The 12,756-nt window shown below is 40.4% G+C and overlaps 3 protein-coding genes across 4 annotated transcripts; 2 read left to right on the top strand and 1 right to left on the bottom strand.

The window, feature by feature from the left end:
- The first annotated feature begins 360 nt into the window (after positions 1–360).
- Positions 361–2,384, top strand: LOC141829401 (uncharacterized). Its single transcript, XM_074716861.1, has 4 exons — positions 361–875; positions 1,001–1,284; positions 1,371–1,598; positions 1,690–2,384. Exons 1-4 carry the CDS (start codon positions 470–472, stop codon positions 2,146–2,148), a joined length of 1,377 nt encoding a protein of 458 aa, XP_074572962.1. The 5' UTR covers positions 361–469; the 3' UTR covers positions 2,149–2,384.
- A 538-nt stretch (positions 2,385–2,922) lies between these two features.
- On the top strand, positions 2,923–7,301 carry LOC141829808 (protein EMSY-LIKE 3-like). The gene is made up of 10 exons (XM_074717314.1): positions 2,923–2,950; positions 4,589–4,791; positions 4,894–5,003; positions 5,098–5,323; positions 5,430–5,660; positions 5,750–5,818; positions 6,096–6,326; positions 6,395–6,460; positions 6,541–6,604; positions 7,264–7,301. Exons 1-10 carry the CDS (start codon positions 2,923–2,925, stop codon positions 7,299–7,301), a joined length of 1,266 nt encoding a protein of 421 aa, XP_074573415.1.
- A 799-nt stretch (positions 7,302–8,100) lies between these two features.
- On the bottom strand, positions 8,101–12,525 carry LOC141829019 (enoyl-[acyl-carrier-protein] reductase [NADH] 1, chloroplastic-like). Of its 2 annotated transcripts, none has more exons than XM_074716427.1 (13): positions 12,319–12,525; positions 11,313–11,598; positions 10,359–10,468; positions 10,213–10,268; positions 10,037–10,121; positions 9,899–9,946; positions 9,653–9,727; positions 9,470–9,581; positions 9,168–9,219; positions 9,042–9,093; positions 8,805–8,862; positions 8,551–8,649; positions 8,101–8,449 (listed from the first exon to the last, which is right to left on the bottom strand). In XM_074716427.1, the coding sequence occupies exons 2-13, from the start codon at positions 11,566–11,568 to the stop codon at positions 8,319–8,321; spliced, it is 1,134 nt and encodes a 377-aa protein (XP_074572528.1). In that variant the 5' UTR covers positions 11,569–11,598; positions 12,319–12,525; the 3' UTR covers positions 8,101–8,318. The 2 variants fall into 2 exon arrangements, with proteins under 2 accessions (XP_074572528.1, XP_074572529.1); XM_074716428.1 differs by lacking the exon at positions 12,319–12,525 and adding an exon at positions 12,239–12,258.
- Positions 12,526–12,756: the final 231 nt, after the last annotated feature.

Genomic DNA, 12,756 nt, shown 5'->3' with positions numbered 1-12,756 from the left:
AAGAAGAAAAAAACCATAAAATTGTTTAATTTTACCATGTAATTAAGCGACATAACTTTGTTTATGTAGTATATATATTTTGATGTTCGATGATAGGACAAATTTGATGAAGTGATTATGAAAATCGAGAAATAATTAAAATGGGAGCATCTTTCATGATTTGAAATTTATAGATCCTTCTTTAGATTTTTGCTGCCATCACGCTGAAGATTTTTAACTTATAAATCCATGCGTTTCTTCCGTCCAATAGGGACGCCCCGTTGACTTATACTTCCCATTTCCCATCCAAAGGTCTTCGCAGTCCTTGTTGAAATATTGCCTTCTCCTGTTCGCAATCTCATTCTCATCCCTGCGATTCCGTCGATCAAAGTTCGAAGAGATCGAGTTCGGAGGCGAATCATCAGCAAAGATCGAATTTTTGCGGGATCTGCTGCTTGTTTTCCGGCGCAAGGGGTTTCCCCGCGGCGCGATGAAAATGGAGAACCAGGCGGTGGTGGCGATCGATTGTATCGCGGGGGGCAGCAAGGCGGAGGAGTGGAGCGGCGGCGGTGATGCTGCCGCGCTGCAGACCGGCGACATCCTCGAGGAGGTCACCTTCGGGGCGCTGCAGCCGGCGCGGGCACCGTTCAAGGGCGGCCGGGCGGCGGTGATGAAGCAGCTCCACACTGCCTATAAGCGCGGCGACACCTCCGTGCTCCTCAAGGCCCGCCGGGGTCGCCCCGACGACCCCAGCGCCGCCACCATCGAGCTCCAGGCGTGCATCACGCCCAACCCGCAGGCCGGACGCCGGCAGTACGTGCTGCGATCCATCCAAGACCCCAATCACGCCGTCGGCATCGTCGACCGCTCCATGTCCGACTGCTTTGCCTTGCAGGGTATCTACCCTTTCCCTACTCCCTTCTGTAAATAGATCGTCGTTTCATCAATAATTCCCTAAATGAAACTGGAATTCATACACGAAAATCGATTCTTATGTTGCGTTTAACCACTGTTGCAAAAGGATCAAGGAATTCCAGAGTTGTTTGTGCACTGAGCAACACCCAGCTCCAAGATGGCTACGTCTCATACCCCTGGGAAAAGATGATGCGTAACTCACTGGAGACTCCGAACTCAAGCGGCTTCTTCTCCCTGCTCATCCTCCCCAAGGCACTTGACCCTTCAGGCACGCGCTACAACTCGGTCGAGGACACCTTGGCCCGGGCCAACGCGTGGCTCAACTGCTCTCAGGCCTCAGGAGTCCCCATTGCCTGCACCAGTGTCCAAACTGAGGCCCTACTCACCAAGGTACAAGACAACTTATCGAACTAGCTAGCTAGCTTTGTCAATTCTGCTGAAGAGTCATAATTAATGCTCGATCATCGATGGCATAGATATCCGGCGAGACAGCTTCTTCCACTGTGAACACGGGGTCCTTGGCTGACCTCGCCAACTTAGCCAATGTCAGCCTCTACGGCTTCGAGGACTACCATGGGGTGGACATTGGGGTGGTCAGGGCCGTCAGGCTTTGGTACACTCCGAAAGCAGGAGAGATGGCCGTTGAGATTAGGCTTCAGGAAGGAGACACTAAGTTAGGCTTTGCGATTAGTCGAACCGAAGAGGTTTAGCTCCAATTCTTCCATGTGTGTTCGATTGTTTACTGTCCTTAATTCTAGTTTGGTTGTCACGTAGATCTAGGAGTTTGTGTTACAGGGCTTCATCCACATATCATCTGTGATCGACGACGACAGTCCCAACATCGCAGCCACTAGATCGGGCCTCCGGAAGCTCTTCAGAGAAGCCACGGAAGCCTCAAAGCTACTTGTCGTTTCCAGGGTCGGCTGTGAGAAGGTCCTGCCATGGATGGTCTCCACCTCAGGCGCGATACGGTGCTTTGACACGGTCTCCCTCAGCCAGAAACTCTCACTCCACCGCCACGCACTGAGGCCGATTCTGCTCCACCTCTTCATGTGGGAGAGAGAGATGTTTCCTCCAAGCCCTGCGAAGATGGTCGAGAAGCTGGAGGACAAACCCTCGCCCTCCCCTCATGTGGCTCAAGTGCTCGATGAATTGGTGTACAGGGGAGGGCCTGACGGATCTCTCACTAGGGACACAGCTGGGGATCTCTCATTCAGATTCCACAACTTCTCTATCACCCGGAACTGGGTTTGATCGGTCCAACGATCGACATTGGTGCTGTGTTGTAGAGCAGAGCTTGTACTGCAGCATGTTTTCAGCATTGTACATAGTGCTCATCTGAACCTCCAAACGAGCACGCTTCGCTGGTGCTCGAGGTGTAGAACCTGCTTGATCAATGTATTGCTTTTGCTTGAGTACGTACTTGATCTGTAAATGTAGTTTTGGTTTGTAGATCTCACTTCCTATTGCTCTGTTTTTGGAGACATCATAATGACAACTTTTTTGCTTTCGGTTTGTACACTGTCTTGAACTATCGTTCGTTTCATTAGGACACTTCTTATACGCACCAAATTCATCCGTGGTTGGATTGTAAAATCTTTAAATTATTCACCCAAATCCATCCGGCTCGCTCCTCAACCCAGACCAAAATATTCAAATTCGAATTAGGAGAACCGGACCGGTTAAACCATTGTCACGTGACGCCCACGCTTAATTTCATACAAGTTCCCTCCATAAAATGCGTTCGGGTCCGGCCGTTCATGGAATCCCCTCCCTTCGAAAGCTCTTCTCGTCGTCTCCGATCTCTCTCCCGCACTCGCTTTCTTCTCTCTCGAATTCCCCAGATTCCGCCGGATCCGCTCGCGAAATTGATTTAATTCGCTTCCTCAAGCTCGATCCTGATCGTTTCTTGTTTTCGCGAGAGTGGAATCGTTGCCAGTTGGATCGTTGCGAAGGGAAAAGGAACAATCCTCTCTCTTTGATATCGACAGTATCTCTGTCGGAATTTTGGGGCAAGGGATTTCCGGGATGGAATTCAATCCTTCGGATAGCAGTGGTAAGAGTTTGCTAGCATTTTCCCTCCGAATGATTGTAGTGCTATGGTTTAGGATTGTGTTTTACTAGGCGATTTTTTTAAAAAAGAAATTATTAATAATCATCTTTCAGCGCGAGCGAGGTTCTGATAATTTGTGGGAGATCGTTTTTCTCTAGGGGAAGCTAGGGTTTCTTGAACTCGATAGCTGATACGGTTGCTCCTAAATCGGGCTTTGCATCGTTTAGTAGTCGGCTTTGGTGACATGACAGATTTGATGAAGGATGGATTCATAGTCTGACGTCCTTACATTTGGAGCGTAATCTGTTCGTCCCCCACTCTCGACATGTCATTAGTTGATGTCTTTAGCGAGTCGGGAAGTGCATATCAACTAGATGATATTGTTGAATCATTTGGGTATACAATTATGGAAATGGCGTTGAGTTTGGACGATGTTGCTTAAATTCTTTCCTTTCGTCCTTGAGCAACGAGGCCCAAGAAGGTTCAATAAACTTCGGTTGAGATATAGTGTAAGGTGCACATTTTCCATTAGTGATTAGAAAAGTGTTGTTAATTAATGGTAGCTTGCCACATTATTATCCCACTTTGTTTTAACTCAAACATCACAGACCAAGTCGTCGGGCTTATTCTTGTTGCTGTTGTAGGTCTTTTTCTTTGGTGGTCAAACCCAAACCCTAAGGTTTATTCTCATTGCTGTTGTAGTAGGTTTTTTTTTCTTTGATGGTCTGTGTTGTTCTCATTAAAAGGCTTGCTTGAACTAACATTCAGATCACTCTAGATATCATATGTCTGTATGGAGGAAAGGCCTCGAAACTCAAATGGATTATCGATGGAATGCAATGAATTCCCTATACTTACAAGAGGAGATCCCTTAGGCAAACCTTGGGTTCCTCACACAATGAGAGGCCTTGACTCAAACAATGTTGTTGCTATTGTAACAAAGATAATTTTACCCCCAAGCACCCAGGTAGGAGCTTCAAGTCTTTGTTTGGAAAAAAAATCTTGAATTCTTTGGCCTTAATTTGTTTGGCGAAACATGTTTTCAGTTGTTCCCCTTGAATACTTGCTAGTCTATCTCCCTGCAAAGTTAATTGACTAATCAGCATATGGAGGGCGTGCCTTCAAACCAGGCCAACTTGCTTTTCCCTTCTTAGTTTAGAGAAAAATAGAAGCAGCCAAGCAAATCTGGGCCTTGTGTCTACAAATAATGATGATTTAGAGTCTCACTCACTATGATTACAAGACATTTTAGCATTTTGGATGATGTTACCCTGGTGCCGCTCCAAATCAATTAACCAACACCTAAGATATGTTCTTTAGACACCATTCAGTTAATAATATAACTTTTATCCTACTATTCAGAGTCCAGTCATAGCAAGAAAACAGACATTGCATTGCTAACTAGATTAATTTTCTTCTGTTACTACTCGCTGTATATTTTAGTGATTTCGTAGCAAAATAGCTGTCTCCTTAGCTGTTGTGTGATTTCGAGGGTTCATTGCTATGCTATTTCACTGGTTTTGTGGACCTCAATTATTTTTCATTTCTTATGAAGATGAATCATATTTGTAAAGTCATTAAGAATCCTGCACATTGTATCTACAAGTATGCTTTAAATATGGTAGTTCTTGATAAATGCAGGAACTGGTGATGATCTTCCTCCACCCCATCAGAATAGGGGTATAAGAGGGCATATGGTGACAGGTTACAAAAGGAACATTGTTGGTGCTATGCCCTATTCTAGGATGCAAAATGATATGGAAATTGAAATACATCGACTTGAGCAGGCAGCATACAGTTCAGTTCTTCGAGCTTTTAAGGCTCAATTTGATGCCCTTACTTGGGTAATTGTCTGCTTGAAGTTCAAATTGTTACTTCATCACTGTTTCTTGGTTTTCGATTATTATTATGTATAAATTGGATGCCTTTGGGAGCAATGTCTTCAGGAGAAAGAAAGTCTAATAACTGAGCTACGAAAGGAGCTTAGAGTATCAGGTGAGGAACATAGAGAACTATTAAGTAGGGTGAATGCGGATGACATTATTCAAAGAATAAGGTCTGTCAATGGATCAATTAAAAGAATTGCAGTTTCAGCTTCAGTTTAATGTATTTTATTAATAACTTAATATTTTCTCAATTTTCTTAAATAGGGAATGGAGACAAGAAGGTGGGCTTCAGTCTGGGTTGTTTAAAAATATTCAATTGGATGGTCCTACTCCCAGTCCTAGCATTTCAGTTTCTCATAAGATGCAACGTACTCAGGCTGCACCCTCATTGTCTTTCAATGCACCCTCTCCTGGTTTGCACTTGCAGCCTTCATCATCAACCGCAAAAAGGGGAACTGCAACAGGTGCAAAGGGAAAGAAACCTAAGACAGTAAGTATCAGGTCAATAAAATTTACTCGATGTCATTCTTCTTTGAGACATTATCCAGTTTACTATGCATCCTAATTCTTGTGTTGATGTTACATCCAAAATGCAGGGTCAAGCAATACCTAGTGCCGCCTCAACAAAATCTATGCATTATCCTTCTGCAGGTCCTAGTCGAAGAGGCCAAGTTCCTGCAAGAAAGAATTCTTCTGGTGCACCTGCTGCTAATGAAGCAGCTAAAAGAATACCACATGACCCACTAATTGGGCGAAAAGTCATGACTCGGTGGCCTGAAGATAATAACTTCTACGAAGCTGTTATCATTGAATACAATCCAGTGGCAGTAAGTTTTTGCAGTTGTTTAAGTTTTTTTCCCTTGAATCTTTCAGCATTGCAAATTCTTTTAATATTCTGATTATCTAAACTTAACAGGGATTGCATGGTCTGATTTATGACGTTGGCACAGAGAAGGAGACATATGAATGGGTCAATCTTAAGGAGGTAAGTAGGTAGTTCCTGTTGTTAGAATATATGATTCATATTTTGTTCAGGAGTTTATGCTAACAACTTTAGTTGTGCTTTCACTCCTGAATCACGAGAAAGTTGAAAAAGTATGAGAGTTTTAGATGGCTAGGTTTTAAAGTAGATCCTTTCTGGTTCACATTTCAGTAGTTGTGCTTTCACTCCTGGACTTTGCTGGTTTCGGTGTTGATTTGACATCATTAGGATTATAAATCATAATTGGTTGACATGAGTCAATTATTATACATCATCACAGATTCCTCCTGAAGATATAAGATGGGAAGGTGGGGATCCAGGTATCAGCCATCGTTCTGGTCAAGGCATTAAGAAGCCCTCAGTCCGCACCCGTGCAGTTCCAGGAGCAAGAAGAGGAAGAATAACCACAAAGAAACAGGCGAAGAAAGATTTTCCACCATTCCAGAATGGCATCAACAAGAAGAGCGCCGACGACTTGGAGATCTTCAACACCGAGATACTCATAAGAGAAGTAAGGAAAATTTAAAATCATTCATTTTCCATGATTCCTATTTTAACGCTCGCAGTCGTTTGAATTAGGTGAAGCTTTTTGTTGCGAGCAATCCTGATCCTGTTGCGATGGAGAAGACCAAGGTGTTGTTGAAAGTAAGAAAAGCTTGCCCTTTTTTACGGTATTTTTTTTTGTTCTATCGTGTTACTAATCAATGTTGAGTCACACCCTGCAGGAGCATGAACAATCCCTGATCGATGCAATTGCGAGGCTGGCGGAGGCATCTGATGGCGAGAGTGGTAAATACGTATAAGAAAATCCTTTACATCATATATAAATTTTTATTCGAACTAATAAAAAACTTAATTTTATCTATCTCGAAAACTTTTATACTTATTTATTATAAAAATTTTGATTTATAAAATCTTTAAATTCCTTTATTTTGATAAATATGTAATTTATAGATTTATGGAATTCTAAAGAAATTTATTGTCAAAATTTGAATTTATTAGATTTATACTTTTTTTATAAAGATTTAAATATAAACAAATAGATGTCTAGTTCTATAAAACTTTGTTGTAAAAATGTGCATTTTATTTTTACAAAATGTCGATCTAAAATTTTTACTTTTGTAAAATTAAAATGCGTAGCTTTATCATTCATTCTGCTTTGTGACACGTAGCTTTGTCACTAGGTAGAATGGGATCGATTGGTTGAAACTTGAAACTTCTACCAGGAATAAATTTATACAAGCAAATATTTGCAGGTGTTTGAGATATGTAATAATAGAAATACATGGTAGTAGTGGAAAGTCCTGTTTCCCTTCACTCCAATTCCAAATCAAAAGCACATCTCCAAGGAGAATTGCATGATCTGTCATTGCTAAGAACCAAAATGTTATTACTATCCTGTCTGGAATTAAGTTGGTCTCTTTTTTTTCCCCCTTTTATCTTGGCAGAAGGAGACGAACGCCAGTTTTCACATGGAGCTGGATGATGGATGGAGAAACCAGCAACACCAAGCTAATCTGATGACCATGGCACAGGTCACCCGGCGGTTTTTAGAGGACCTAACAATGGTGACGGCCACCATCTGGAGATGCCAATGACTATGATTCTAACTTATTCGATCCTTTTGTGTCTATTGCTTTATACTCGGTTGACATGTAGTGGCAAAGGTATACGGCAGCCCAAGATTGTAAGCTGAAATTATAAGCAAATGCAGCTTAACCTTGAAAAATGCATTAGGTGAAAGGTCCAATTCTAGATACTTACACTCATTCTTCCTGACATCTGAATGCATTATTGTAATTTCAAAAAATGCGATGTAACTAACAGAGGCTTCCAAAGCATTTCAAAGGTCGTAAGAGTTATGCTAAATGAATGACCAAATAGAAGCCATTAAATGCATATAAAGTCCATTGATGATGGCACTTAAGTACGAGAGTTACAATTTGCAGACTCAAATAAAGCCTGTGCAACGAGATTAAAACTCTTGCACAAGCTAACGTGCTATTTTTTTAAAAAAATCAGCACCAAATGTATTTTATTTTTTTTTTATAAAAGACGGTGTTAATTTTAAAAATCAGTATCATATGGTGTTGTTCTTAGAAGAACAAGATCACAACTATAGTTCGATCAGTGCTCATTGATAGATTTAACAGATTTAAATTTTTGAAAAATTGACATGTAATAAAAGAGATTACATGTCATTAAGATAGTGGTGCAAGACTAAAAGAAAACAAAGAGAAGAAAAAAAAAAAAAGGCAAACTGACCGATTTGATCAATCAAGGTCTCACTAAAAAGATTATCAATTTCAAGAGGTTCTGTAACTCAATAATCACCATTTTTTCATTGGCACACTAAATTGTGCTCAGTCACGAAACACAGCAAGAACATGAACCCTGAGCACAAAAATATAATCCCACACTTTATTCCATGTCGACGAAAGTTACAGAAGAAACTGGAACCTATGCCAAGAATGAGTTCTCTAGCCTCTTCATCCTTCACCTTTTATACTTGCAGTGTCGGGCTGTCGGTTGCCAGCCCCATGGTATTCAGACCATTATCGACATAGACAACCGACCCAGTCACAGCCGATGCGAGTGGAGACACCAAGAAGGCTGCTGCATTGCCGACTTCATCTGTATAAACAAGTTTACTTTGTTATATGAAATGGTTTGCTCAAGTCATTTTGATGGATAACATGAAATAGTGGACAAAACAATTCTGAATGTGTCATGACCTGCAAGCAATTCTTTCTGTAATGGGGCATTCACATATGAATAATCAATCATCTTTTCGATGAATCCGATGGCTTTTGCAGCTCGACTTCCCAGAGGGCCTGAGCATTTCATATTCACATACCATGTTTAGGTGACATTGAAAAATGGTTTGCTGAGGTAAGTTCAGTGAACAATAAAAAGAGGAAACTGCCCAACTAATGGGAGTGAGGTTTGCACAACCCAACTGTACATACAAGGAAACATTGACACACACCTGCAGATATTGTATTGACTCTAACTTGACCTTTTCTTCCTGCTTCGAAAGCCAGCACCTACACCCAAAAACAAATGCAATACTAGATGAAAACATCAAAATTACTGAATCAATATTTTGCCAAATATAAGCTTAGATGAGTGAACTACCATATAGTTTGGGTTTAAATATTTCCAACCACTAGCTGGACTTGACAATCAATTTCACATACAACAATTACAGAAGAGTTGAACTTACTTTTGTATCGCTCTCCAATGCAGCTTTTGCTGAGCTCATTCCACCTCCGTATCTGCAAGTTGATGCAAGAACTAAACAAGTATTCCAAATTATAAACTTTGGAATAAACAACGGAAAAGGTTATACCCTGGGATTGTCCTTTCGGAAGCTATGTATGTCAAAGATATTGAAGCACCGCCTGCCATGTTTAACGAAGACATCCAAAACAAAGTGAATATGAAATATAAAATCTATGTGCCAACAAGAAAAGGAATTGTTCGATAACTTCATTTTGGGTTTTATTATAACTACTAGCATTGCTTTATTCTGTCCATAAAGAAGAAGATATAATGATGGATTGATAATGATGTTCTTTTCAGGATCTCAAGTTCAAATATACACACAAATGGAACATGCAATTGTTTTGTTTTCATGGAAACGAAAGAAACCTGGATTCATTATTGGAAGAAAGTGCTGAAGCAAGGAGACGAAAGAGTAACTCGACGCTGAAATTGCAGCAAGATACCCTCTTCTAGATGTCTCCAAGAGTGGCTTTGTTACCTGTTTATGAAAACCATAACTTAGAACTAAAGTAAAAAACATCATGATTATATGATGGTGTAACGTAGTACCTCTGGTCCATTGGCAAGAGAATGCACAAGGATGTCAATGCTTCCAAAATCTTTCTTCACAGACTCAGCCACTTCCTGCACCAAGCAGAAGAAGGCATCAGTAACACAAGAGAATGTGAAAAAAATCATATGAATCATCATTCCAGGCTTTAGTTCTGTTTACACTGTCTCTTGGAGAAAAAATGTTTAATTAGCTTACAGAAAAGGGAATTCAAGTTCTGGTGACGACAAGGAGTTGGTGTCTACCTTAACAGTCCAATTTGAGGATCCAGCATAGCGTTTGTTTGCCTTGACCTAAAATAAACGCCATACTAGCTGCTGATTATGATCATAAATTGACATAAGTGCCAGGAACTAATTTTATCAAAAGCTTCTTTTACATACATCTTCAGGAACATCATCAGGTGCATCGTAAACAGCATCAAGAGGATATACTTTGACAATCTCCATCAGTGAGCCATTTGGCAATCTGTAAATACAATCTGGGATAGATTAGTACTGACATAAAAGAGAACAATAAATCCAACCATGTATGCTCCTGATAATAGAGGAAGGCATACTTCCGTGACTCATCAAATTTGCCACGCCTTAAGCTTGTCTCAAATATGTTCAGTGCCTATTGATGAATGATCCAATAGAAGGCTTATATTTCAGTGTTTATCTAATTACATAATAACAGACTAAACAAGAATTCAGAAGCACTTACAGGCACCCATGTACCAACAAGTATATCTGCCCCGGCAGCAGCAAGAGCCTTTGCGATTGCCCAGCCATAACCATTATCATCAGCAACTCCAGCAATAAATGCCTTTTTACCTAAATAAGAACATCACAGGCTTGAAGCTTACCAGCCATAATGTTACCATGAATGATAATTATATCATCCCAACAGTAGGAGTGATCCTCCCACTGGGTATTAGTACTTTGAAAACAGATCCACTTATCTTTGCTCTTATAAACATAATCGTTCCCTTATTTTCAATGGAACAGAATAAAGATCAACCCTTATACAAAATCTACCGAAAATGTTAGGTACATAGTCTTTTCAAATTTCAATGCAATAAAGCAAAGTGACATTCTGTCTAGCTTTATTGGATAAAGGAGTATTTCCATGGGTTTGCCTTGCTATCGTGTTCATACCTGCTCTATTAATCATAAAACTGCCAAGCGATTAGATACGGTATTCCCAGCAACCAAAATGTCATAATTAGGAATCAAACATTAGGATATGTGGTTTTTCTGAATGTAGGTAGTGAAATATATGACAACCGTAATTTAAAAGATGTAATGAAAAGATGGCTCTCATTAAAAATACTATATAAAACACTGCATGGTGAAAAAGGAAAATAAGAACAGAATTTTGACATCTCATATAAGGTAACTTGACTGATTGTTCACAATGCATTAGGATAAGTGGGATAATGAATGTAGGCAGTCAAACATAACAATCCATATACCCATCAGACGTTATCAAAAATGGTTACACTTATAAATGCAAGATAAAACACTACATCACAAAAGAAACATGGAAAAACAACAAGCAAACTATGATAAGAAAATAATCTCGTAAGAAAACAAAACTACAAAGGTCATAAGTTACTGAAGTAGTCCTGAAATTTCGAGGAAAGTAATGGGGCAAACTATGAAGAACCATATATACCTCTTAGATCAATAGGCAATCCATATGCAGTCTCTTTCTCACTTTCCCCAGACACTGCCCTGATAGCAAACCTTTGACACTTTGAAGGAGATGGATATCTCACACAGAGAGGCTGGGGAGAGTTTGCTAAACTTTGTTTGGCTATTTTTAGATCGGACCTAGAAATTGCCATCCTAGAGGTGAACATTCTGCTGGGAGAAGGGACGCAAGCCTTTGCTGCTGTAGCTTGCAAACCAGTAGCAACTAATGCCTCCATTGTCTCTAGCAGAGTAGCAGTAGCAGAAACCTGGACAAACCACAGAATAACAGTTGGTTTGCCATCATAAATACTAATTTAGATCCGCTCTGTATTATGCAGATGCAAAGTTATCTAAGTTGCAAACATCGAGCTTCACCATCAGCATTCCGAAAAGCTAAAAACTAACCAGGTATTAGCTTTTCATATATCAAGCAACACACAACGAAATGCAATCAGCAAACTTAAACATCATCGTGTTGGATGGTTAGGAAGCATAACTATCTAAAATCCATTATTTGGGCCTAGAATGAGCTAAAAACTCTTTCATGGAAGGATTCCATTTTGGGCTCTCACTAATGACAAATCAATCTTTTCATATGAACATTTTCATGTATCAAACAACACACAACCAAAGGCAGTCAGCAAACAAACACACTTTCATGTTGGTTGCTTATGAGCGAGGAAGTATAATTAAGAAACACGCTATTCAAGTCTAGAATTAGCTAAAAACTCCACTTTACCAAACGCTTCCATTTCGGATTCTCACTAATCTATGACCAACATTACGACCTTGTGAAACAAAACATCACATGAACAAAAGAAGATCCCAAAAAACTTTTAATTATTAGAACGAGAACAATTTCAGCTGAGATAAAAGTAAAAAAATAGGCCAGAGATCTCAAACTACTCGCTGGTGGCAAAAATGCCGAGAGAGGAAAGACCCGAAGAACGCGGAACGGATCCGCAGAATAAGCGGAGATCGCTCACCTGGCGGAGGACGACGGGCGAGCGCCAAGGGCAGTGGCTCGCCTTCAGATCAATCCGACGTTAGGCTGCTGGTTAAATCGAAGCGTATTTCGATGACACCGAGGCGCTGAGATAGAAACAGGTCCGCAGTCCTGCGGAGAGATCGAGAGACAGCGCCCTCGTTGTCTGTCTTTGAGCTGTCAATGGCGATGGGTTAGGGTTCAAGCTTGGAGTTGGCGGAGCTCGAGCTCGTACTCAGTCGCTGGTTAATGGGCTTTTGATTCACTTCGGCCCGTTATTGCCTTTCCAATCACATGAATACACGCGTCCTGCAGTGATATCAGATTGAATTAGTTAATTAATTTAAAAAACTTCTACACGTTATTTAAATTGAATATATTATTTTAAAATTTGATATTTCTCTTTATTTCAAATTAGTATACCTTCGAGAAAATGTAG

Source organism: Curcuma longa, chromosome 5 (genome assembly GCF_044706935.1).
Source record: "Curcuma longa cultivar G26 ecotype Majalengka, Jawa Barat chromosome 5, ITB_CL_G26_1.1, whole genome shotgun sequence".
Classification (NCBI taxonomy): Eukaryota; Viridiplantae; Streptophyta; class Magnoliopsida; order Zingiberales; family Zingiberaceae; genus Curcuma; species Curcuma longa.
This window is presented reverse-complemented; position numbering and strand designations above follow the sequence as displayed.

Bases quoted from the DNA above. Each gene is read 5' to 3' on its own strand.
- LOC141829401 (XM_074716861.1), top strand. From the start codon at position 470: ATGAAAATGGAGAACCAGGCGGTGGTGGCGATCGATTGTATCGCGGGG. The intron at 876-1,000 runs GTATCTACCCTT...CTGTTGCAAAAG, and splicing joins CGACTGCTTTGCCTTGCAGG to GATCAAGGAATTCCAGAGTT. The intron at 1,285-1,370 runs GTACAAGACAAC...TCGATGGCATAG, and splicing joins CTGAGGCCCTACTCACCAAG to ATATCCGGCGAGACAGCTTC.
- LOC141829808 (XM_074717314.1), top strand. From the start codon at position 2,923: ATGGAATTCAATCCTTCGGATAGCAGTG. The intron at 5,004-5,097 runs GTCTGTCAATGG...TTTCTTAAATAG, and splicing joins GACATTATTCAAAGAATAAG to GGAATGGAGACAAGAAGGTG. The intron at 6,327-6,394 runs GTAAGGAAAATT...CGTTTGAATTAG, and splicing joins CCGAGATACTCATAAGAGAA to GTGAAGCTTTTTGTTGCGAG.
- LOC141829019 (XM_074716427.1), bottom strand. From the start codon at position 11,568: ATGGAGGCATTAGTTGCTACTGGTTTGCAAGCTACAGCAGCAAAGGCT. The intron at 10,269-10,358 runs GTAAGTGCTTCT...ATTCATCAATAG, and splicing joins TTGTTGGTACATGGGTGCCT to GCACTGAACATATTTGAGAC. The intron at 9,582-9,652 runs GTACTACGTTAC...TTTCATAAACAG, and splicing joins CTCTTGCCAATGGACCAGAG to GTAACAAAGCCACTCTTGGA.